Source organism: Bombina bombina, chromosome 5 (genome assembly GCF_027579735.1).
Source record: "Bombina bombina isolate aBomBom1 chromosome 5, aBomBom1.pri, whole genome shotgun sequence".
Lineage (NCBI taxonomy): Eukaryota > Metazoa > Chordata > Amphibia > Anura > Bombinatoridae > Bombina > Bombina bombina.
Window position 1 is genome coordinate 919,845,314 of NC_069503.1, and position 26,381 is coordinate 919,871,694.

Here is a 26,381-nt window from a genome sequence, read left to right on the forward strand (position 1 = left end):
ATTTAAATTTATGTGATAATTGTGCCATAGTGTCCAAACAAAGTAAGGACAGTAATGCCACAGATAATGATATTGCCCAAGATGATTCCTCAGATGAGGGGAGTAAACATGATACTACATCATCCCCTACTGTGTCTACACCAGTTATGCCCACACAGGAGGCCCCTAGTACATCTAGTGCGCCAATACTTATTACCATGCAACAATTAACGGCTGTAATGGATAACTCCATAGCAAATCTTTTATCCAAAATGCCTACTTATCAGAGAAAGCGCGATTGCTCTGTTTTAAACACTGAAGAGCAAGAGGACGCTGATGATAACTGTTCTGACATACCCTCACACCAATCTCAAGGGGCCATGAGGGAGGTTTTGTCTGATGGAGAAATTTCAGATTCAGGAAAAATTTCTCATCAAGCTGAACCTGATGTTGTGACATTTAAATTTAAATTAGAACATCTCCGCGCACTGCTTAAGGAGGTGTTATCTACTCTGGATGATTGTGACAATTTGGTCATTCCAGAGAAATGATGTAAGATGGACAAGTTCCTAGAGGTTCCGGTGCCCCCCGACGCTTTTCCTATACCCAAGCGGGTGGCGGTCATAGTAAATAAAGAGTGGGAAAGGCCCGGCATACCTTTTGTTCCCCCCCCTATATTTAAGAAATTATTTCCTATAGTCGACCCCAGAAAGGACTTATGGCAGACAGTCCCCAAGGTCGAGGGGGCGGTTTCTACTCTAAACAAACGCACTACTATTCCTATCGAAGATAGTTGTGCTTTCAAAGATCCTATGGATAAGAAATTAGAGGGTTTGCTTAAAAAGATTTTTGTACAGCAAGGTTACCTTCTACAACCAATTTCATGCATTGTTCCTGTCACTACGGCAGCGTGTTTCTGGTTCGAGGAACTAGAAAAATCGCTCAGTAAAGAATCTTCATATGAGGAGGTTATGGACAGAGTTCAAGCACTTAAATTGGCTAACTCTTTTGTTTTAGATGCCGCTTTGCAATTAGCTATATTAGCGGCGAAAAATTCAGGGTTTGCTGTCGTGGCGCGCAGAGTGCTTTGGCTAAAGTCTTGGTCAGCGGATGTGCCTTCCAAGACAAAATTGCTTAACATTCCTTTCAAAGGTAAAACATTATTTGGACCTGATTTGAAAGAGATTATTTCAGACATCACTGGGGGAAAGGGCCACGCCCTCCCACAGGATAGGTCTTTTAAGGCTAATAATAAGCCTAATTTTCGTCCCTTTCGCAGAAACGGACCAGTCTCTAATTCTGTATCCTCTAAGCAAGAGGGTAATACTTCACAACCCAAACCAGCCTGGAAACCAATGCAAGGCTGGATAAGGGTAAGCAGGCCAAGAAGCCTACCACTGCTACCAAAACAGCATGAAGGGATAGCCCCCGATCCGGGACCGGATCTAGTGGGGGGCAGACTTTCTCTCTTTGCTCAGGCTTGGGCAAGAGATGTTCAGGATCCTTGGGCGCTAGAAATAGTTTCTCAAGGTTATCTCCTGGAATTCAAGGAACTACCCCCAAGGGGAAGGTTCCACAGGTCTCAATTATCTTCAAACCAAATAAAGAGACAGGCATTCTTACATTGTGTAGAAGACCTGTTAAAGATGGGAGTGATACATCCAGTTCCAATAAGAGAACAAGGAATGGGATTTTATTCCAATCTGTTCATAGTTCCCAAAAAAGAGGGAACATTCAGACCAATTTTGGATCTAAAGATCCTAAACAAATTTCTCAGGGTACCATCGTTCAAAATGGAAACTATTCGAACGATCCTACCTACTATCCATGAAAATCAATTTATGACTACCGTGGATTTAAAGGATGCGTACCTACATATTCCTATCCACAAGGAACATCATCAGTTCCTAAGGTTCGCTTTTTCTGGACAAGCATTACCAGTTTATGGCACTTCCATTTGGATTAGCCACTGCTCCAAGGATTTTCACAAAGGTACTAGGGTCCCTTCTAGCGGTTCTAAGACCAAGGGGCATTGCAGTAGTACCTTACTTGGACGACATCCTGATTCAAGCGTCGTCCCTGTCAAAAGAAAAGGCTCATACGGACATCGTCCTTGCCTTTCTCAGATCTCACGGATGGAAGGTGAACAAAGAAAAAAGTTCTCTGTCCCCGTCAACAAGAGTTCCCTTCTTGGGAACAATAATAGATTCCTTAGAAATGAGGATTTTTCTGACAGAGGTCAGAAAATCAAAACTTCTAAGCTCTTGTCAAGTACTTCATTCTGTTCCTCGTCCTTCCATAGCGCAGTGCATGGAAGTAATAGGATTGATGGTTGCAACAATGGACATAGTTCCTTTTGCACGAATTCATCTAAGACCATTACAACTGTGCATGCTCAGACAGTGGAATGGGGATTATACAGACTTGTCTCCGACGATTCAAGTAGATCAAAAGACCAGAGATTCACTCCGTTGGTGGCTGACCCTGGACAATCTGTCACAGGGAATGAGCTTCCGCAGACCAGAGTGGGTCATTGTCACGACCGACGCCAGCCTAGTGGGCTGGGGCGCGGTCTGGGAATCCCTGAAAGCTCAGGGTCTATGGTCTCGGGAAGAGTCTCTTCTCCCGATAAACATTCTGGAACTGAGAGCGATATTCAATGCTCTCAGAGCTTGGCCTCAACTAGCAAAGGCCAAATTCATAAGGTTTCAGTCAGACAACATGACGACCGTTGCATATATCAATCATCAGGGGGGAACAAGGACTTCCCTGGCGATGAAAGAAGTGACCAAGATAATTCAATGGGCGGAGGATCACTCCTGCCACTTGTCTGCGATCCACATCCCAGGAGTGGAAAATTGGGAAGCGGATTTTCTGAGTCGTCAGACATTCCATCCGGGGGAGTGGGAACTCCATCCGGAAATCTTTGCCCAAATAACTCAATTATGGGGCATTCCAGACATGGATCTGATGGCGTCTCGTCAGAACTTCAAGGTTCCTTGCTACGGGTCCAGATCCAGGGATCCCAAGGCGACCCCAGTAGATGCACTAGTAGCACCTTGGACCTTCAACCTAGCTTATGTATTCCCACCGTTTCCTCTCATCCCCAGGCTGGTAGCCAGGATCAATCAGGAGAGGGCCTCGGTGATCTTGATAGCTCCTGCGTGGCCACGCAGGACTTGGTATGCAGACCTGGTGAATATGTCATCGGCTCCACCATGGAAGCTACCTTTGAGACAGGACCTTCTTGTTCAGGGTCCATTCGAACATCCGAATCTGGTTTCCCTCCAACTGACGGCTTGGAGATTGAACGCTTGATTTTATCAAAGCGTGGGTTTTCAGATTCTGTAATAGATACTCTGATTCAGGCTAGAAAGCCTGTAACTAGAAAAATTTACCATAAAATATGGAAAAAATATATCTGTTGGTGTGAATCTAAAGGATTCCCATGGAACAAGATAAAAATTCCTAAGATTCTATCCTTTCTACAAGAAGGTTTGGAGAAAGGATTATCTGCAAGTTCTCTGAAGGGACAGATCTCTGCTTTATCTGTTTTACTTCACAAAAGACTGGCAGCTGTGCCAGATGTTCAAGCATTTGTTCAGGCTCTGGTTAGGATCAAGCCTGTTTACAGACCTTTGACTCCTCCCTGGAGTCTAAATCTAGTTCTTTCAGTTCTTCAAGGGGTTCCGTTTGAACCCTTACATTCCGTAGATATTAAGTTATTATCTTGGAAAGTTTTGTTTTTGGTTGCAATTTCTTCTGCTAGAAGAGTTTCAGAGTTATCTGCTCTGCAGTGTTCTCTGCCCTATCTGGTGTTCCATGCAGATAAGGTGGTTTTGCGTACTAAGCCTGGTTTTCTTCCGAAAGTTGTTTCCAACAAAAATATTAACCAGGAGATAGTTGTACCTTCTTTGTGTCCGAATCCAGTTTCAAAGAAGGAACGTTTGTTACACAATTTGGACGTAGTCCGTGCTCTAAAATTCTATTTAGAGGCTACTAAAGATTTCAGACAAACATCTTCCTTGTTTGTTGTTTATTCTGGTAAAAGGAGAGGTCAAAAAGCGACTTCTACCTCTCTTTCCTTTTGGCTTAAAAGCATTATCCGATTGGCTTATGAGACTGCCGGACGGCAGCCTCCTGAAAGAATCACAGCTCACTCCACTAGGGCTGTGGCTTCCACATGGGCCTTCAAGAACGAGGCTTCTGTTGACCAGATATGTAAGGCAGCGACTTGGTCTTCACTGCACACTTTTGCCAAATTTTACAAATTTGATACTTTTGCTTCTTCGGAGGCTATTTTTGGGAGAAAGGTCTTGCAAGCCGTGGTGCCTTCCATTTAGGTGACCTGATTTGCTCCCTCCCTTCATCCGTGTCCTAAAGCTTTGTTATTGGTTCCCACAAGTAAGGATGACGCCGTGGACCGGACACACCAATGTTGGAGAAAACAGAATTTATGCTTACCTGATAAATTACTTTCTCCAACGGTGTGTCCGGTCCACGGCCCGCCCTGGTTTTTTAATCAGGTCTGATGAATTATTTTCTCTAACTACAGTCACCACGGTATCATATGGTTTCTCCTATATATATTTCCTCCTGTCCGTCGGTCGAATGACTGGGGTGGGCGGAGCCTAGGAGGGATCATGTGACCAGCTTTGCTGGGACTCTTTGCCATTTCCTGTTGGGGAAGAGAATATCCCACAAGTAAGGATGACGCCGTGGACCGGACACACCGTTGGAGAAAGTAATTTATCAGGTAAGCATAAATTCTGTTTTTTAAAACTATATCCAATGCTGTGAGCAATGAGCGTTACATTTACATTCACTTTAACTCTTCAGGAAGACACATCTTTCTAATTGTTTTATACTCCCATGTAGATTATTCTCTAAATTAAGAGATAAGTGAATCAGCACCAAAGAATAATTATCATTTTAAAAGTTATTATTTTTTTTAAGACAACCCTAAATTTTAATCAAAGAGTGAGCAACATACGTTGCCAGACGTAGCAAAGTTCAAGATTATTCTGTGTGCTAAGGGAGGCTGTCACCTTCGCGACATGCAGTGTTGTAGAAAGAAGATGTATATATGTTTTAAATACAGTCCCCAAGAAACAAAACAATGTATTTCTCCTTAGTTGCAGCACTGGTCTTAACATGCAGGCATAGTATCGTATCCAAGAGAGACAATTGCGGCAATGGTAAGGCTTTAAATCCAGCCGGATACTCAGAAACAAACAGTGTTAACCGCATACACATTGAAATGGCCTAACTGTGTTAGAGATATTTTCACAGTCCCAACCTGGCAGCTACTGTATCGACAACAGCAATATAGCTCAGAGCCAGGTGAAAAGTACCTTATTATCGGAAAAGAATATATGAAGTCAGGCCAAACAAGCAGTTATATAGACACGTTGCCATGCATGTATGTATATGTACTCACAGTGCCAAAAGATCCACGGTTTGCTAGGAAATGCTGTATTCAAAAAAGCCGGGTACAATCCCTGTAGTTAGATTCCAGGACGCACTGCTCAGCCTCTCACTACTGCACACGCCTCCTCCAATACTGCGTAATCATCAGGGCCAGCTGAAGCCCGTGTCAGCCTGGACGTGCTTGCGGAAGTGGAATCCCAGTATTCCACAGTAAAATGTAAAAAAAAAGATTATCCAATACTCGTCCACGGTAAGAGATAGAGTCACTCAGAATCCAAAGGTAAAAGTGGTAAAAAATAAAGTGGTAAAAATAAATCTTTATTATGGATACTCCATGGGATAAAACATGTACAAAAAATGATCTCAGCTAAGAGAACAATAGGTGAAGTCTGACCGGTTTCGGCTCAGCGTGGCCGTAGTCATAGACACATAGCAGGTGTTCAGAGAGAGCACCTGATATACCTGTTAACCACTCCCCAAAAGGGAGTGGTATAGAAACATGATTAAAAACAAACACATTACTCAAAGCTGTTGAGAAGAGGGATACAGAATAATATATATATATACAAAAGCTATCAATGGGTATTAGAAATAAGGACTAAGAACTTTAACAATATTGTAGATATAGCAGTTAAGATAAATAGTTATAATTTGTAATGCAGAAACACCATTTAACACATATGTGCATATATGTTTAAATCTACATATAAGTTAGGCAAAAAACCATACCAAGGACTAAGAACTTTAACAATATTGTAGATATAGCAGTTAAGATAAATAGTTATAATTTGTAATGCAAAAACACCATTTAACACATATGTGCATATATGTTTAAATCTACATATAAGTTAGGCAAAAAACCATACTAGATGGAAAAAGGACCTACTGAGAACAAAAGGAAAAATAATGATAATCTTACTATTAATGATAATCTTACTATTAATATAGGGGACTCGAGGGAAATATAGATGTTGTCATGAATATAAACTAAACCATCTCCCTGTATTAACCAATAGTTAGAGAACCGATACCTCAAGCTCAAATTACCCCAAGTGAGCTGCTTGTTATCCATATTTATGTTCTCATTCAAATGGAGGCATGTAAGGATCCATGAACCCACATATTAATCGGGTAAAGACATAGAGTAAGCACTATCTATGCCAGTAGTTTATGATGTCAAATTCGGAGTTAAAACCCCCAGGTACCAGGCTACCGAGCCTGTGTATCCAATAAATCTCCTGTCTGGAGAGGATATGGAATTTATCCCCCCCCCCTTGGTGGTCTAGACACTAACTCAATAGCCTGCCACCTGAGGGTTCCAACATCTCCCAAATGAACTTCCAAGAAATGTCTGGACAAAGCTGAAACAGCCCTCTCCTGTGAGATATAGGAAAGGTGTTCCCTGATTCGTTTGCCCACGGGCCTAGTGGTTCTGCCCACATATTGTTTGTTACACTGGGTGCACTCAATTAAATATATGACATATTTACTGCCACATTTAATGCAACCCCTAGTGTCAAAAACTTCTGATGTTAGTGCTGAGGTGAAGGTTTTGGAAACAAACATATGGTCACATGACTTGCATGCCTTTTTGCCACACTTGTAAGTTCCTTTGACCTTCAACCATGAACTACCACTATCTTGTTGGGGCAGCATACTAGGAGACAGAATGTTTCCCAGCGTCAAGTTACGTTTATAGATGAAATTACAGCCATCATCCATAATTTCATGTAATACTGTGTCCCCACGAAGGATAGGCAAATTCTTCTCCATCACCTTACAGACCTTATCAAACTGATTAGAAAAGGCCGTCACTAAAGTGGGTTTAATTTTAGTAGAAGGGGGATTCATTCATTTACTGTCTCTTTGCCGTCCATGGACACTTTTCCTGTCCATCACTGAGACTTCCGAAAATGTCTTATTAACCAATCTTTTGGGGTAACCCCTGGCCATCAGCCTGGATTTCAATTCCTCACTCTCCTCTAGAAAGTCCTCTCTCCGGGAACAATTTCTTTTTAACCGCATGAACTGGCCTTTAGCAATGCCTTTAAAAACATGCCTGGGATGACTGCTTTTCGCATGCAGCAGCGTGTTCCCGGAGATAGGCTTTCTATAAAGAGTTGAGAATACTCCCCCAGTGCCAATATCAAATTTCAGTGTTACATCCAGATAATTGATACTAGTCTGGTTCCACTCAAAGGTGAATCTCAGACCTACATTGTTGGCATTAAACATATCAACTAGTTTGTTTACTTGATCTTGATTACCTGACCAGATAACCAGCAGGTCATCAATAAAGCGTAGGTATTTGACAATATATTGTGTGTTATCTCTATTACCCCCAAAGACATGGAACCGCTCCCACCAACCCATGAACAGGTTGGCGTAGGAGGGGGCAAACTTAGCCCCCATAGCGGTTCCACGCCTCTGAAGGTAATACTTACTCTCAAACATAAAGAAATTATGCTTGAGTAAAAAGTCAACCGCTCTCAGTACAAAATCCCTATATTGAAGGGATAAATCAGTCTCCTTTCTCAGGAAATATGATATTGCTTGTAGACCATACTCATGGGGTATGGAGGAGTACAGGGACACCACATCAATGGTGATCCAGCTATACCCCTCCTCCCAAGAGACATCCTCTAGCCTAGAGAGCACATGGGTAGTATCCTTTACAAAACTTGGCAATTTCTGGACCAACGGTTGAAGAAATTGGTCCACCCACTTGGACAGCGGCTCCAATAGGGAGCCAATTCCTGCCACTATGGGCCTACCCTGTACATCCACCAGGCTTTTGTGGACCTTTGGCAGGTGGTGGAAGATGGGCATTACAGGACTGTCTACCAGTAGACAATCATATGTCTGTTCATCAATAATGCCCATCTCCACCCCATCATCCAATAGGTCCCTTAGAATAGCCTTATACTGTGTTGTGGGATCCCTAGATAGTCCCATGTAGGCTTCAGGATCCTCTAATTGTCTCAATGCCTCTTTAATGTAGATGTCTTTGTCTAGCAAAACGACACTACCTCCCTTATCTGACTGGCAAATAACCAACTCTTTGTTATTCTGTAATGTAGCTACTGCTTCCCTTTCCAGTCTAGATAAGTTAGATTGGTAGTCATGTTTCCTAGATTTATCTAACAAAGTGAGATCTTCAATGACCCTCTTGTGAAAAACTTCCAGGCCTTTGCCCCTAGTATGTAAGGGATAAAAATTAGACCTGGATTTAAGTTTATGTTGTTTCTTGCCTGTTTGTGTGATAGATGGTCCATCCTCCTGTGTACCACCTAAGTCTTCCAGATCTATTAACGCACAGGCATCACCAAAAGATAAGTCAGTGTTGCTCATCTCCTGGTATTGTGTATTTACTTCTTCAGAAGTACCATTTACAGATGTGGAGAAAAACTTCCTCAGTGTAAGATCCCTCACCATCTTATTAACATCCAGTATAGTCTGGAATAAATCAAAGTCCCTAGATGGAACAAAATTCAGACCATACCCTAGGACTTTTCTCTCCACATCTGTTATCTGATAGGTAGATAGATTTATTACAGAGAAGTCATTCATTGATATCTGTGCCCCCTGGTGTTCCTGTTTTCTCTCACTGGGTACCTCTGAAACTGGGCATCTGCTTCCTCTATCCTTCGAGGATGACCCCTCCCTCCCCCTCTGGGTTGTTTCGGGGCCCATTGAAAAACCTGTGTGTTATGTCCCATGTCATTAGTCATGGACTCCCTAGAAGTACTAGATTGGGAATAGTGGGACCGTCCCCTTCTCTGGCGACCTCTCCCACCCCTCTTAGGGATAGCTCCTATTCCAGCTCCCTTGGGATCTTTTAAAATACTTTTAGGCATAGAATTAAGCTCTGTATTCTCCAAGAGTTCAGATATCTCTCCCTCTGAGCCTGAGCAGCCCTCATCCTCAAAGCTGGATGCAAACCTGTCCTCATCGGTCTGCTCAGGCTCTGAGTCAGAGAAAGCAACCTGTTTGGATCCGGCCACTTTGCTAGATTTTATGTTTACCTTACTAACTTTGTTAGGTGTTATTTCCTGACCTGAATTTTGAGCCATAGATCTTTTGCTGGGTGTTTGTGACCATGCCCTACCTCTCTGTCTTTTACGCCAAATATAAACTGTACCATTGCTGTAATCTTTTTGGTCCCGTATATATTTGGAATGTTTAATTTGGATAATTAATTTCTTAGATTCTTCCATAACATTCCTAAGTATGGCATCATATTCAGGGTAAACATTACACAACTTATACTTGTTCATATCACCCTGCAAGGTGATTATCCTGTTCTTAACTTCTGCCAATAGTGTATCCTTATATTCTATCAATAAAGCTATAAGCTTAAGTGAACAATCCGTTAAAGCCTGATTCCATCGTTCAATGAATCCAGGGTCCTTTACATCATAAGTAGGAAATTTATTAATCCTTAAGCCTCTGGGAATCATTTTCATGTTGATATATTTAGATAAAATCCACTTATCCCATTTAAGCTTTTGTTCTTTTTTCTTCAAATTCTCTAAATCAAAAAAGAAATCTCCAAGTATTGTGTTCGGTGTATCACTTTCAAACACATCTGTTAATTCTAGGGAGTCCCAATTCTCTTCATCTATCTCATTAAGAGAAAAAAATGAATCTAATTGTGACATGTTATCCCCTGTTTAGGAGTATTATTTTGGAGTGCTTATAGCTACTTCAATGTTGATGCATAAATATGTATGAACTTTTCAGAAACTGAATGTAATCCACTTGACACGGCTTTCAAACAATATGTAAACTCTTGTAAATATAGGCCGTCTGACACAATTAAAGAGGAGGTAAATCCTGAACCTTTTAACAGGGTAAATTTAATCAAAGAGTGAGCAACATACATTGCCAGACGTAGCAAAGTTCAAGATTATTCTGTGTGCTAAGGGAGGCTGTCACCTTCGCGACATGCAGTGTTGTAGAAAGAAGATGTATATATGTTTTAAATACAGTCCCCAAGAAACAAAACAACGTATTTCTCCTTAGTTGCAGCACTGGTCTTAACATGCAGGCATAGTATCGTATCCAAGAGAGACAATTGCGGCAATGGTAAGGCTTTAAATCCAGCCGGATACTCAGAAACAAACAGTGTTAACCGCATACACATTGAAATGGCCTAAATGTGTTAGAGATATTCTCACAGTCCCAACCTGGCAGCTACTGTATCGACAACAGCAATATAGCTCAGAGCCAGGTGAAAAGTACCTTATTATCGGAAAAGAATATATGAAGTCAGGCCAAACAAGCAGTTATATAGACACGTTGCCATGCATGTATGTATATGTACTCACAGTGCCAAAAGATCCACGGTTTGCTAGGAAATGCTGTATTCAAAAAAGCCGGGTACAATCCCTGTAGTTAGATTCCAGGACGCACTGCTCAGCCTCTCACTACTGCACACGCCTCCTCCAATACTGCGTAATCATCAGGGCCAGCTGAAGCCCGTGTCAGCCTGGACGTGCTTGCGGAAGTGGAATCCCAGTATTCCACAGTAAAATGTAAAAAAAAAGATTATCCAATACTCGTCCACGGTAAGAGATAGAGTCACTCAGAATCCAAAGGTAAAAGTGGTAAAAATAAATCTTTATTATGGATACTCCATGGGATAAAACATGTACAAAAAATGATCTCAGCTAAGAGAACAATAGGTGAAGTCTGACCGGTTTCGGCTCAGCGTGGCCGTAGTCATAGACACATAGCAGGTGTTCAGAGAGAGCACCTGATATACCTGTTAACCACTCCCCAAAAGGGAGTGGTATAGAAACATGATTAAAAACAAACACATTACTCAAAGCTGTTGAGAAGAGGGATACAGAATAATATATATATATACAAAAGCTATCAATGGGTATTAGAAATAAGGACTAAGAACTTTAACAATATTGTAGATATAGCAGTTAAGATAAATAGTTATAATTTGTAATGCAGAAACACCATTTAACACATATGTGCATATATGTTTAAATCTACATATAAGTTAGGCAAAAAACCATACCAAGGACTAAGAACTTTAACAATATTGTAGATATAGCAGTTAAGATAAATAGTTATAATTTGTAATGCAAAAACACCATTTAACACATATGTGCATATATGTTTAAATCTACATATAAGTTAGGCAAAAAACCATACTAGATGGAAAAAGGACCTACTGAGAACAAAAGGAAAAATAATGATAATCTTACTATTAATGATAATCTTACTATTAATATAGGGGACTCGAGGGAAATATAGATGTTGTCATGAATATAAACTAAACCATCTCCCTGTATTAACCAATAGTTAGAGAACCGATACCTCAAGCTCAAATTACCCCAAGTGAGCTGCTTGTTATCCATATTTATGTTCTCATTCAAATGGAGGCATGTAAGGATCCATGAACCCACATATTAATCGGGTAAAGACATAGAGGCCTAGATTTAGAGTTCGGCGGTAAAAGGGCTGTTAACGCTCCGCGGGTTTTTTTCTGGCCGCACCATAAATTTAACTCTGGTATCGAGAGTTCAAACAAATGCTGCGTTAGGCTCCAAAAAAGGAGCGTAGAGCATTTATACCGCAAATGCAACTCTCGATACCAGAGTTGCTTACGGACGCGGCCGGCATCAAAAACGTGCTCGTGCACGATTCTCCCATAGGAAACAATGGGGCTGTTTGAGCTGAAAAAAAACCTAACACCTGCAAAAAAGCAGCGTTCAGCTCCTAACGCAGCCCCATTGTTTCCTATGGGGAAACACCTCCTAAGTCTGCACCTAACACCCTAACATGTACCCCGAGTCTAAACACCCCTAACCTTACACTTATTAACTCCTAATCTGCCGCCCCCGCTATCGCTGACCCCTGCATTACACTTTTAACCCCTAATCTGCCGCTCCGTAAACCGCCGCCACCTACGTTATCCCTATGTACCCCTAATCTGCTGCCCTAACATCGCCGACCCCTATGTTATATTTATTAACCCCTAATCTGCCCCCCACATCGTCGCCGACACCTGCCTACACTTATTAACCCCTAATCTGCCGAGCGGACCGCACCGCTACTATAATAAAGTTATTAACCCCTAATCCGCCTCACTAACCCTATCATAAATAGTATTAACCCCTAATCTGCCCTCCCTAACATCGCCGACACCTACCTTCAATTATTAACCCCTAATCTGCCGACCGGAGCTCACCGCTATTCTAATAAATGGATTAACCCCTAAAGCTAAGTCTAACCCTAACACTAACACCCCCCTAAGTTAAATATAATTTTTATCTAACAAAATAAATTAACTCTTATTAAATAAATGATTCCTATTTAAAGCTAAATACTTACCTGTAAAATAAATCCTAATATAGCTACAATATAAATTATAATTATATTATAGCTATTTTAGGATTAATATTTATTTTACAGGCAACTTTGTAATTATTTTAACCAGGTACAATAGCTATTAAATAGTTAAGAACTATTTAATAGTTACCTAGTTAAAATAATAACAAATTTACCTGTAAAATAAATCATAACCTAAGATATAATTAAACCTAACACTACCCTATCAATAAAATAATTAAATAAACTACCTACAATTACCTACAATTAACCTAACACTACACTATCAATAAATTAATTAAACACAATTGCTACAAATAAATAACATTAAATAAACTATCTAAAGTACAAAAAATAAAAAAGAACTAAGTTACAGAAAATAATAAAATATTTACAAACATAATAAAAATATTACAACAATTTTAAACTAATTACACCTACTCTAAGCCCCCTAATAAAATAACAAAGCCCCCCAAAATAAAAAATTCCCTACCCTATTCTAAAATACAAATATTACAAGCTCTTTTACCTTACCAGCCCTGAACAGGGCCCTTTGCGGGGCATGCCCCAAGAATTTCAGCTCTTTTGCCTGTAAAAAAAAACATACAATACCCCCCCCCAACATTACAACCCACCACCCACATACCCCTAATCTAACCCAAACCCCCCTTAAATAAACCTAACACTACCCCCCTGATGATCTTCCTACCTTGTCTTCACCATGCCAGGTTCACCGATCCGTCCTGGCTCCAAGATCTTCATCCAACCCAAGCGTGGGCTAGACATCCACTGAAGAAGTCCAGAAGAGGGTCCAAAGTCTTCCTCCTATCCGGCAAGAAGAGGACATCCGGACCGGCAAACATCTTCTCCAAGCGGCATCTTCTATCTTCTTCCATCCGATGACGACCGGCTCCATCTTGAAGACCTCCAGCGCGGATCCATCCTCTTCTTCCGACGACTAGACGACGAATGACGGTTCCTTTAAGGGACGTCATCCAAGATGGCGTCCCTCGAATTCCGATTGGCTGATAGGATTCTATCAGCCAATCGGAATTAAGGTAGGAATTTTCTGATTGGCTGATGGAATCAGCCAATCAGAATATAGTTCAATCCGATTGGCTGATCCAATCAGCCAATCAGATTGAGCTCGCATTCTATTGGCTGATCGGAACAGCCAATAGAATGCGAGCTCAATCTGATTGGCTGATTGGATCAGCCAATCGGATTGAACTATATTCTGATTGGCTGATTCCATCAGCCAATCAGAAAATTCCTACCTTAATTCCGATTGGCTGATAGAATCCTATCAGCCAATCGGAATTCGAGGGACGCCATCTTGGATGACGTCCCTTAAAGGAACCGTCATTCGTCGTCTAGTCGTCGGAAGAAGAGGATGGATCCGCGCTGGAGGTCTTCAAGATGGAGCCGGTCGTCATCGGATGGAAGAAGATAGAAGATGCCGCTTGGAGAAGATGTTTGCCGGTCCGGATGTCCTCTTCTTGCCGGATAGGAGGAAGACTTTGGACCCTCTTCTGGACTTCTTCAGTGGATGTCTAGCCCACGCTTGGGTTGGATGAAGATCTTGGAGCCAGGACGGATCGGTGAACCTGGCATGGTGAAGACAAGGTAGGAAGATCATCAGGGGGGTAGTGTTAGGTTTATTTAAGGGGGGTTTGGGTTAGATTAGGGGTATGTGGGTGGTGGGTTGTAATGTTGGGGGGGGGTATTGTATGTTTTTTTTTACAGGCAAAAGAGCTGAAATTCTTGGGGCATGCCCCGCAAAGGGCCCTGTTCAGGGCTGGTAAGGTAAAAGAGCTTGTAATATTTGTATTTTAGAATAGGGTAGGGAATTTTTTATTTTGGGGGGCTTTGTTATTTTATTAGGGGGCTTAGAGTAGGTGTAATTAGTTTAAAATTGTTGTAATATTTTTATTATGTTTGTAAATATTTTATTATTTTCTGTAACTTAGTTCTTTTTTATTTTTTGTACTTTAGATAGTTTATTTAATTTTATTTATTTGTAGCAATTGTGTTTAATTAATTTATTGATAGTGTAGTGTTAGGTTAATTGTAGGTAATTGTAGGTAGTTTATTTAATTATTTTATTGATAGGGTAGTGTTAGGTTTAATTATATCTTAGGTTATGATTTATTTTACAGGTAAATTTGTTATTATTTTAACTAGGTAACTATTAAATAGTTCTTAACTATTTAATAGCTATTGTACCTGGTTAAAATAATTACAAAGTTGCCTGTAAAATAAATATTAATCCTAAAATAGCTATAATATAATTATAATTTATATTGTAGCTATATTAGGATTTATTTTACAGGTAAGTATTTAGCTTTAAATAGGAATCATTTATTTAATAAGAGTTAATTTATTTCGTTAGATAAAAATTATATTTAACTTAGGGGGGTGTTAGTGTTAGGGTTAGACTTAGCTTTAGGGTTTAATCCATTTATTAGAATAGCGGTGAGCTCCGGTCGGCAGATTAGGGGTTAATAAGTGTAGGTAGGTGTCGGCGACGTTGTGGGGGGCAGATTAGGGGTTAATAAATATAACATAGGGGTCGGCGATGTTAGGGGTAGCAGATTAGGGGTACATAGGGATAACGTAGGTGGCGGCGATTTGCGGTCGGAAGATTAGGGGTTAATTATTTTAAGTAGCTTGCGGCGACGTTGTGGGGGGCAAGTTAGGGGTTAATAGATATAATACAGGGGTCGGCGGTGTTAGGGGCAGCAGATTAGGGGTACATAAGTATAACGTAGGTGGCGGTCGGCAGATTAGGGGTTAAAAATTTTAATCGAGTGGCGGCGATGTGGGGGGAGCTCGGTTTAGGGGTACATAGGTAGTTTATGGGTGTTAGTGTACTTTAGGGTACAGTAGTTAAGAGCTTTATAAACCGGCGTTAGCCAGAAAGCTCTTAACTCCTGCTATTTTCAGGCGGCTGGAATCTTGTCGTTAGAGCTCTAACGCTCACTGCAGAAACGACTCTAAATACCGGCGTTAGGAAGATCCCATTGAAAAGATAGGCTACGCAAATGGCGTAGGGGGATCTGCGGTATGGAAAAGTCGCGGCTGTAAAGTGAGCGTTAGACCCTTTAATCACTGACTCCAAATACCAGCGGGCGCCCAAAACCAGCGTTAGGAGCCTCTAACGCTGGTTTTGACGGCTACCGCCGAACTCTAAATCTAGGCCAGAGTAAGCACTATCTATGCCAGTAGTTTATGATGTCAAATTCGGAGTTAAAACCCCCAGGTACCAGGCTACCGAGCCTGTGTATCCAATAAATCTCCTGTCTGGAGAGGATATGGAATTTATCACCCCCCATTTTTTGTACATGTTTTATCCCATGGAGTATCCATAATAAAGATTTATTTTTACCACTTTTACCTTTCGATTCTGAGTGACTCTATCTCTTACCGTGGACGAGTATTGGATAATCTTTTTTTTTAGCCCTAAATTTTACTTAATTTTTTTTTTTGGTATTTCACCCACTGAGTTACTTCATAAATCTTCTGCACCAATTAAAGGGACATTCTAGTATAAAAAGTAAAATGCTATATTTTGTTAGCACATCCTAGTATTAACGGGACAGTACAGTCATAATTAGACATCTATGATTTAGACAGAGCATACAGTTTTAAACAACTTTTAAATTTACTTCTATTATTTAATTTACTTCTCTTGTTATCCTTTGCTGAAAGGTTTATCTAGGAAAGTTTAGGATCAGCAAAGAAATCTTTATCGGTATTGTTAAATATGTCTTTAAAGTGAATGAAAAGTTAACCCTATTACCTCACTGCATTGTATAGACTTTTCAAAATGAGGCAGAGTTTAATTCATGACATTTTTTATATTTATTTATTTTCTGAAATGTTTACCTTTTTACCGATAAGTGCAGCTCTCCCGCCCGCCCGCCATATTGTCTAATTGATTGACAGATGATGATTCTTAAGACAACTAATCCTTGTTTGGGGAAACAGGGATTAGTTGTTTTAAGAATCGTCATCTGTCAATCAGAGAATGAGTATGATTTATGATGAATAAATGTTTGATTTGTATACCTATTTTATATACCCGGGGTCACATAAAAAATGATCTTGCAAAAAGGGGTCACGAGTGGAATAAGTTTAAGAAGCCCTGAGCTAGATTACAATTAGAATGGTATTTAATGCTTCCACTTGAGCGTAAACATCTCTAGAAGCAATCTTATTGTGCATGGGTTAGCACACGTATTACAAGTTTAAAGTAAAACTAACTTCAGAACTTCAGATATTGCGACTGCGCTAACCTTTTCTCCCCTTAGACTTCAATGGAGAGCGAAGAAGAAAAAAACCTTATCACTCATGCGTTAACCCAACAGGAGTTATTAATATTTCACATTCCAATATTTTTCACATACAGTAAAATTGTATTTTTATTATATATATATATATATATATATATATATATATATATATATATATAGCGCTGCGGAATCTGTTGGCGCTCTACAAATAACCGATAATATATATATATATATATATATATATACAGTATCTTCTAAAAGTGAGTACACCCCTCACATTTTTGTAAATATTGTATGATATCTTTTCATGTGACAACACTAAAGAAATAGCACTTTGCTACAATGTAAAGTAGTGATTGTACAGCCTGTATAACAGTGTAAATTTGCTGTCCCCTCAAAATAACTCAACACACAGCCATTAATGTCTAAACCATTGACAACAAAAGGGAGTACACCCCTAAGTGGAAATGTCCAAATTGGACCCAAGTAGCCATTTTCCCTCCCTGGTGTCATGTGACTCTTTAGTGTTACAAGGCCTCAGGTGTGAATGGGGAGCAGGTGTGTTAAATTTGGTGTTCTTGCTCTCACACTCTCTCATACTGGTCCCTGGAAGTTCAATATGGCACCTCATGGCAAAGAACTCTCTGAGGATCTGATAAAAAGAATTGTTGCTCCATATAAAGATGGCCTAGGCTATAAGAAGATTGCCAAGACCCTGAAACTGAGCTGCAGCATGGTGGGCAAGACCATACAGCGGTTTTACAGGACAGGTTCCACTCAGAACAGGCCTCGCCATGGTCGGCCAAAGAAGTTGAGTGCACGTGCTCAGCATCATATCCAGAGGTTGTCTTTGGGAAATAGTATGAGTGCTGCCAGCATTGCTGCAGAGGTTGAAGGGGTGGGGGTTAGTCTGTCAGTGCTCAGACCTTACGCCACACACTGCATCAAATTGGTCTGCATGGCTGTTGTCCCAGAAGGAAGCCTCTTCTAAAGATAATGCACAAGAAAGCCTGCAAACAGTTTGCTGAAGCAAGCAGACTAAGGACATGGATTACTGGAACCATATCCTGTGGTCCGATGAGACCAAGATAAATGTGTTTGGTTCAGATGGTGTCAAGCGTGTGTGGCGGCAACCAGGTAAGGAGTACAAAGACAAGAGTGTCTTGCCTACAGTCAAGCATGGTGGTGGGAGTGTCATCGTCTGGGCCTGTATGAGTGCAGCCGGCACTGGGGAGCTACAGTTCATTGAGGGAACCATGAATGCCAACATGTACTGTGACATACTGAAGCAGAGCATGATCCCCTCCCTTAAGAGAATGGGCCGCAGGGCAGTATTCCAACATGATAACGACCCCAAACACACCTTCAAGACGACCACTGCCGTGCTAAAGAAGCTGAAGGTTAAGGTGATGGATTGGCCAAGCATGTCTCCAGACCTAAACCCTATTGAGCATCTGTGGGGCATCCTCAAACAGAAGGTCTCTAACATCCACCAGCTCCGTGATGTCGTCATGGAGGAGTGGAAGAGGGCTCCAGTGGCAACCTGGGAAGCTTTGGTGAACTCCATGCCTAAGAGAGTTAAGGCAGTGCTGGAAAATAATGGGGCCATACAAAATATTGACACTGTGGGCCCAACTTGGACATTTCCACTTAGGGGTGTACTCACTTTTGTTGCCCATTGTTTAGGCATTAATGGCTGTGTGTTGAGTTATTTTGAGGGGACAGCAAATTTACAATGTTATACAGGCTGTACACTCACTACTTTACATTGTAGCAATGTTGTCACATGAAAAGATATAATAAAATATTTACAAAAATGTGAGGGGTGTAAATGTTTAAAAAGGAAGATATAGTGAGATATAATAATATCACTAGTAAAGACTGGGAATTCAGCACTCTATTTATCTTTGTTTATATTTTTAGTATTTTAATCACGTAATGTGTAGAATCTTATGCTAACCTGGATTCTTTCATTGCTCTGAGCTCAGGCTCAACTTATTTTGATACTTTATTTATAAGAGTGTTGCTTTATTGAAAATTATGTTATTATTATTATTAGTGCTGAATTCCCAGTCTTTACTAGTGATATTATTATATCTCACTATATCTTCCTTTTTATAATTTTCTGAAATTACTAAATAGGTCTGCACCAACTTTTTGAATGACTGCATCAATACAGTAGTTCTATAAGTATTTAAACTCTTTTCAGGAACCTAAAATTTAGCAATAATTTTCCATCCACTAATTTTTAATAATTTTGTGTGTGTATATATATATATATATATATATATATATATATATAAATACCTATACATGTACATTGATTCCTATAGATATATAGGTATAGATATATATTTTACATTAACATCAAATATATATAGAAATATATATTTAATAATAAAAATTAAAATAAATTATATGTGAAGAACATAGGAATGTAAAATATGTACAATGCACTTCAGGTTTCGTGCATTAAGTCTAACTAAGTGTCACGTTAGCTCATATGAAGAATTAGTTATCTTAAGGTGTGCTATTGAAACATTAAATATGAAATATTGATAAAAATATGAATAATTAATAATTATTATAGATACTGTAAAATATATGTATATATTCTATGTAATTTTTAGACTATCTTAGTACATCTATAATAATTGTTTACATTAATTATTAATATTTTTAATAGTTTATATTTAATAAATACATTACGCACCTTAATAAGGCTCATGTTGGGTTTGTGCACATAAACCTTACAGGAGTACACTAATTATTCCTGTGCTCTAACCCGACATGAGTTATATTAAGGTGTGTTATGTATTTGGAATATTTGGTGCAACTTTTATTTTAGCCCTAACACTTTACGTGAGGTCTTCAGTCGCACTAACCAGACGCACGTTAAATTTGATTGCGCTCAAGCGAACGTGTTTAATTTCAAATTGTAATACGTGCTCAAATTAACTGACCATATCTTCATTTGGAGCATAAATGGGGTGTTCCAAGCAAGCAACTTTTTTTTTTTTAAGAGGAAAAGAAAGGAATTTGTTTAAAAAAATATAAAATAAAATACTTTATAATTATTTTACACTAGAGTGACCTTTTAACAATTTGAATTTTACTGTCCTAGATGACCTCAGACTATTTATAATAAAAATGTTACACTCAATTATAACTTAACTCTATCTTCCACTCATATTTATCGATTGTCAATTACAAAAGCAATTTGTTTTTAAATCTTCTCAATTTTTTTGTTTCAGATGGACTTACTACTATTGTACTTCAGCCAACAAATGCAAATGAAAAAACACAACTGATTGGAGACAGCCGTCGTACGTACCAAACAGACTCATAAACTAGCAAATCTACAGAACACTTTAGTGAAAACATCAAGTCAAAATCATCAGCAAAACCTTTAAAAGAAACTGTTTATTCTTCATTTGCTTGTTTAACTTCTGTCTTTATCATTTAAAAACATAAAAAGACATAAACCAGCTCTTGTGTTTGTGTACCTGTAAATGTGATTGTCCCCACTCCCTAGGAATACTAAAAGAATGGTGTAACTTGAAAATAGTGCAAATCAAATAGCTGGCTGCAAATTTTGATTTTTTTGGAGTGTGGGGCAAAGCTCGATTGTTACACAAAAGCAATAGGTGGTGTCCCTTTACATTCTCTTTATATTAAAAGGACATGAAACCCAAACATTTTCTTTTGTGATTCAGAGAAAGAATAACATTTTAAACAACTTTCCAATTTGCGTCTAATTTACTTCATTCAGTTGTATCCTTTGTTGAAGAAACAGCAATGCATATCTGTGAGACTATAACCTAAGGCATATATGTGCAACCACCAATACACAGCTCCTGAGCCTGTCTAAATTTGCTTTTCAACAAAGGATACAAAGGGAATAAAACAAATTAGGTAACAGAAGTAAGTTGTTTAAAATTGTATGCCTTATTTGAATCATGAAATAAAAATTTTGGGTTTATGCCCCTTTAAGAATTTATTAAAGGTACATTAAAGTTGTTTCTTAATATTTGCATAGCATATTAATAATTTAATTGCAAAAGTTCTGCATACACAATAAGTGCTTTAAAATAATTTCAAACTCTCACTTTGTTAAGACAATGTAGTGTTTTGCTGTCTCAGATCAGTCCAGGAATTAACCACTTGAAAACCCTAGTGAATATATTTATCTGATAGCCTCTCTGGGAGGAAGAGAGAGGGACAGGTACAATTTTCAGAGGTGTTTTGCAACAACGTTCTGCAAATTAAATAATCAGTGTATCTTATAATGTTATATTTTAATTCATTAAATAAATGTATGCATGAATGATTCTGTTTGGAGTGCAACGTTTCTTTCATTAGCGTAACAGATCAGGCTAGTGAGAAAATGTAACATTCTAACATTACTTTAGAGATGTTATCTGCTTAATTGTTTTTTGTTATGTTGAAATGAGAATAAAACTTGGGATCATTTTACTTGATATTACATTTTCACAACAGAAATAAAATGTATATCATAAATAGTCCTGTCTGCATAGGATTTTTAACTCCTGACCCTATGTCTTGGATCTGATTGCTGGAAAGCAGGGCTCAGAATTGATACATTTAAAGTCTATGGGAAATTGATTTAAAGGGATAGTCTAGTCAAAATGAAACTTTCATGATTCCGATAGAGCATGCAATTTAAAGCAACTCCTATTATCAATTTTTCTTTGTTGACAAATGTAGCTACCAATCAGCAAGCACTACCCAGGTGCTGAACCAAAAATGGGCCGGCTCCTAAGCTTACATTCTTGCCTTTAAAATAAAGATACCAAGAGAACGAAGAAAAATTGATTCATGAAAGTTTCATTTTGACTAGACTATCCCTTTAAAGTAAGATATTGTAAAACCAGCAGAAGATTGTATTAGTCTTGGTTAAAGGATGAAAGGATAATGTCAATTGTATAATAAACTATTTCATTTTATTGTTGATCCAGTCTATTGTATAAAACAGAACCAATGTTATTGTAGACTTCTCCAATTTTTTTAAAATATCTTAAACGTAAAAATTTGTACTCAAAGTTATATAAAATAGCTGATCTATCTTTAAGAAGTCAGAAATCTCAGTACAACATAGTGCGCAGAATTCTTCAACAATAATATCTATTCTACATGGCCAGAAGTATGAGGACACCTGATCATCACAACTCTATGAGCTTGTTGGACATCCAATTTACAAACCATGGGCAATATTAGTAATGTGGAAGACTCACAAGATTTTGGAGTGTGTCTGTGGGAATTTGTGTAAAATCAGCAAAAAGAGCATTTGTGAGGTCAGGTACTGATACTGGACAAGAGGGTCTGGCTTGAAATTGTCTTTCCAATTCATCCCAAAGGTGTTAATGGGGTAGAAGTCAGGATTCTGTGCAGGCTACACAAGTTCCTCCACACCAAACAGGTCAAACCATGGCTTCATGGACATTGCTTTGTGCACAGGGACACACTCATGCTGAAACAGGAAAGGGTCTTCCGCAAACTGTTGGCACAAAGTTTGAGGCACCCAATTGTCTAACAAAATGTTTTTGTATCCTGTAGAATTTAGATGACCTTTCACTGGAACTTAGGGCCTAGCCCAAACCCTGAAAAACTGCCCAGAGCATTATCCCTCCTCCACCAAACTTTACAGAAGGCACTATGCATTATATAGTTTATCTCTCCCTGCCATTTTGCAATTTGCTACTTGCTACTCCCGTGAAAACTGAGAGCTCCTACTTGCAAAAGTGCACATAATTGATTTGCAATATATATCCTATCAATCAGAATTCTCATGTGAGTGTGAACCCATTCCAAACATTTGAAAATCACACAGTTACCTATTCATTAAGTATGTGCAAAATGTATTATTCAGATGTTCATTTGTCAAATTCTAAATATGGCCGCCGCTAGCAGCATTGGCTATTTGTGGTGCTGAATATATTAGTGTTAAAGTGCAACACATCTTTTTGTGTTGCACTTTAACACTAATATATCTGGCTCAGAAAATAGCCAAATGCTTTTACCCGCAGCCATATTTGGAATTAGTTTGACAAACGAATATCTGAATAACAATTTTTTCAAATACCTACTAATCATTTCTAATTTATAAATGAGGCAGCAAGGTTTTCAAATGCATTTATTGGTGCATTGCTGGCACAATTACATTCCCTATATAAAGCTGCTCTGCGCTTCTCCTGACTTTTTGCTGATACATGCATTACAGGATGCAAATGTATTGATTTGTTTGAGTTATTGTCAGAGGTATAACTAGAAATCACAGGACCCAGGTGCAAGAATCTAAGAAGCCCCCCCCCAAAAAAAAAAGAAAAATTGAATTTGATACATATCTTTTTTTTTTTTTTTTACATTTAACACAGAAAAAAATGTGAATCAGAAAACATGTCTGCAAAAGGAGGTACCCTGTGCCCACAGTCTGTGAGATTGTCTGACCCCCTATTACTGTATATAGTGACACTGTTTAACCCACCAGTACTGTATATAGTGAGTCTGTGACACAGTCTGTAATCTGCTGGTGAGATGGCTGGCCTGACCCTACCCGCCCCAGTACTTTATAAAGTGACCACAGTAGTCAGTGACATGGTCCAGCCCCCCCGTACTGTATATAGTGGTACTGTATAGTGACACTGTTTACCCCCTGCCCCCCATGCTGTATTAACAAGGTCTGTAATTTGCTGGTTCCACAAACATACGCACACACACATAAATGCATAAATACACACACAGTCATAAACATACATACACACATACACACACTCACACACACACATAAACACCAATGGGTAAAACATAAACACCAACCCCTGTAGTCAGAGACACTAGTGAAGCATCATGTCACACTCACATGATATCAGTGCAGGTAGGCAGCTTTTTTAAAGCTGGGCCACTACCCTTGGGGGCCCAGTAGCAATTGCGACCTCTGCACCCCCTGTAGTTTTGCCCCTGGTTATTGTGCACATGCATTACAGGTTGTAGTGCTGGCCATTATGGGGTAAACTGTGTATCCTCCCCAGGTCATATAGCATCTAGGCTAGCAGCATACTGCCGTCTAGACAAGCAAGGACAGAAAGCCTGAGTGATCACAGGTAAGTATGTCCATAATACAAAACTAACAATAATAAAACAATTGCATGTATTATGTACAGCTTAGGCTGGCCCCACTGTGTCTATATGCATTTGTATAATAAGTAGTAAATAGAGCAATTTTAACATTATTGTTAAGCATTTTATAAACATAACTCACAACATATACAAGTTTAAACTATTTTATTGGATATTTGTCGCATTTCTGTTAGTGCTATGTCCCATTAAATTATAACACCAACTTGTGCCCAGATTACAAGTGAAGTGCAATTGGTAGCGCAGGGTGTTTATCCATATTGCAACCCTGCTATAAGAATAGCACACAATATGATATTACAAGCTCATGGTAAAAAAAGAATTCCCAGAGAATGTTAGCACGGCAGACATTTATCTAGCATGCCCTATACCATCAATAGATTATAAGTAGTTAGTTATCCACTGTGAAAACAACATAAAAACAGAGAGGGCGTCTCCTAGTACAGGATATTATTGGTATCTGTATATTAGCCTGCAAAGTAATGAATTTATATTTACAAGGGTTGCAACACCAAACGTGCTAATACAGGCACGCTGGACGATTATAGAGCATATCTGATGCTTGATGAAATGGTGCATAGTCGTTGAGAAACGTGTAGCATTGGTAATAGGTGTGCTTTGTAAATTTTACTACATTTTTTTTTTAAAAAAATATTAAAGACTTGTAAACTTTTGCACACGTGTTGGAGTCACCTGCATTGAAGCAAAACAATTCACAACGGAGTTCGGCAAGATGGCCAAGTTCATTACTTTAGAGGCAATATACCGCTACCAGTGATATCCTGCACTAGTAGATGCCCACTCTGTTGTTTTGTTGTTGTTTTGACAGTGGATGTGTAACATGGAGGTTATAGGAGGAGCTGCCAGGCAAGACTGCAGGATGAAGTTGGGATTGTCAGATTTTTGCAATGAACTACATATACTGGGACTGAATATGGTAGTGTAACAATAAATCATTTTCAGCAATTCTGTAGCAAATGTGGAAATGCAATAACATATCACTTTCAATTTGTCAAATTTATATGATTTGGAGTTTTGCTATTTTCATTTATATATGAACTTCATTCAATATAGTGAATCCTTTTTACTCTAGCACCCCTTAGAAGAAGCTTTTGTGTATATTGGAGTCAAGTGGTTAATTATGTGCATTTGAGTGTAACGCATAAGAGCTTTTAAAATGTTAGCGCAAGTAGGAAAGTAAAGGACTAAAGGAAAAGTAGATAAAATACAAGTAAAACATTAACATAAAGTATTTAACTTATATTTATTCATAGTAAATATAAAATATGTTTTTACTAAAATAAGTGATTAAAAAATGTGTTTTAGATATAGTATATGACAAGGTGATGGGCTAGGAAGGCCACACAGGTGTATATGTATGCATTTGTGTATTTGTATGTGTGTATATATCAATGTGTAAGCATGTAGAAATATGTATACGCATACATATATACACGCATAACTATACATACGTAAACACATACAAATACACTCAAATATACAGTATATATATATATATATATATATATATATACACACATGCGCTTCCCAGTGAAACACCTTTTCATATACCAAAATACCATATCACTTTAAATTATTGTTAATAATTCTTCTCTGAACAAGGAACATGGTAACCCCAGATGATCGTTTCGGACTTCATTGGTTCTCGTCAGTGAGATGTAGCCATATTCCGCTAAGCACACTGTTCAAGGAGTCCACTTCTGGTTGTCCCAATTTTCTCATAATACACACAGACAGAAGCGCACTCTCAGGAACGAACAACCAGCTCCATAACTGTTCAGTTTCTTTTCAGCCCAGCAATGCGTTTTAAAGAGTAGAACTTATGTGTGTATATATATATATATATATATATATTTATATATATATATATATATATCGCTGTGTGAAGAACAAAACTATTTATTCATTTTTTTTATGCACGTTCATTTTAGTGTACCGTCAGGTTGGCACTCAAGTGAATGCCAGGACCTGGGTTTTGTAGTGCACCTCATAGAAGTCTATTAAGTAAACGATTTAGTTTAGCAGTCGCACTATCGGACCTCTAGATGTTAGCACACCCTAGGCTTTTGCTTGAATGCTACCATTTTACTTTCAATTTATAATATGAGCGCAAGAATAAGAAAGCTATTGATTAACTTTGAGCAGCATTAG

At 38.8% G+C, this 26,381-nt stretch overlaps 1 protein-coding gene across 1 annotated transcript in view; it reads left to right on the top strand.

The window, feature by feature from the left end:
• DNAJC5B (DnaJ heat shock protein family (Hsp40) member C5 beta) overlaps positions 1-21,324 on the top strand; it is a 187,063-nt gene extending 165,739 nt beyond the window's left edge. Inside the window, exon 4 of the mRNA XM_053715084.1 lies at positions 20,309-21,324. Within this exon, the coding sequence (XP_053571059.1) occupies positions 20,309-20,403 (95 nt within the window). The 3' untranslated portion in view covers positions 20,404-21,324. The remainder of the gene's footprint in view (positions 1-20,308) is intronic.
• The last annotated feature ends 5,057 nt before the right edge of the window (positions 21,325-26,381 follow it).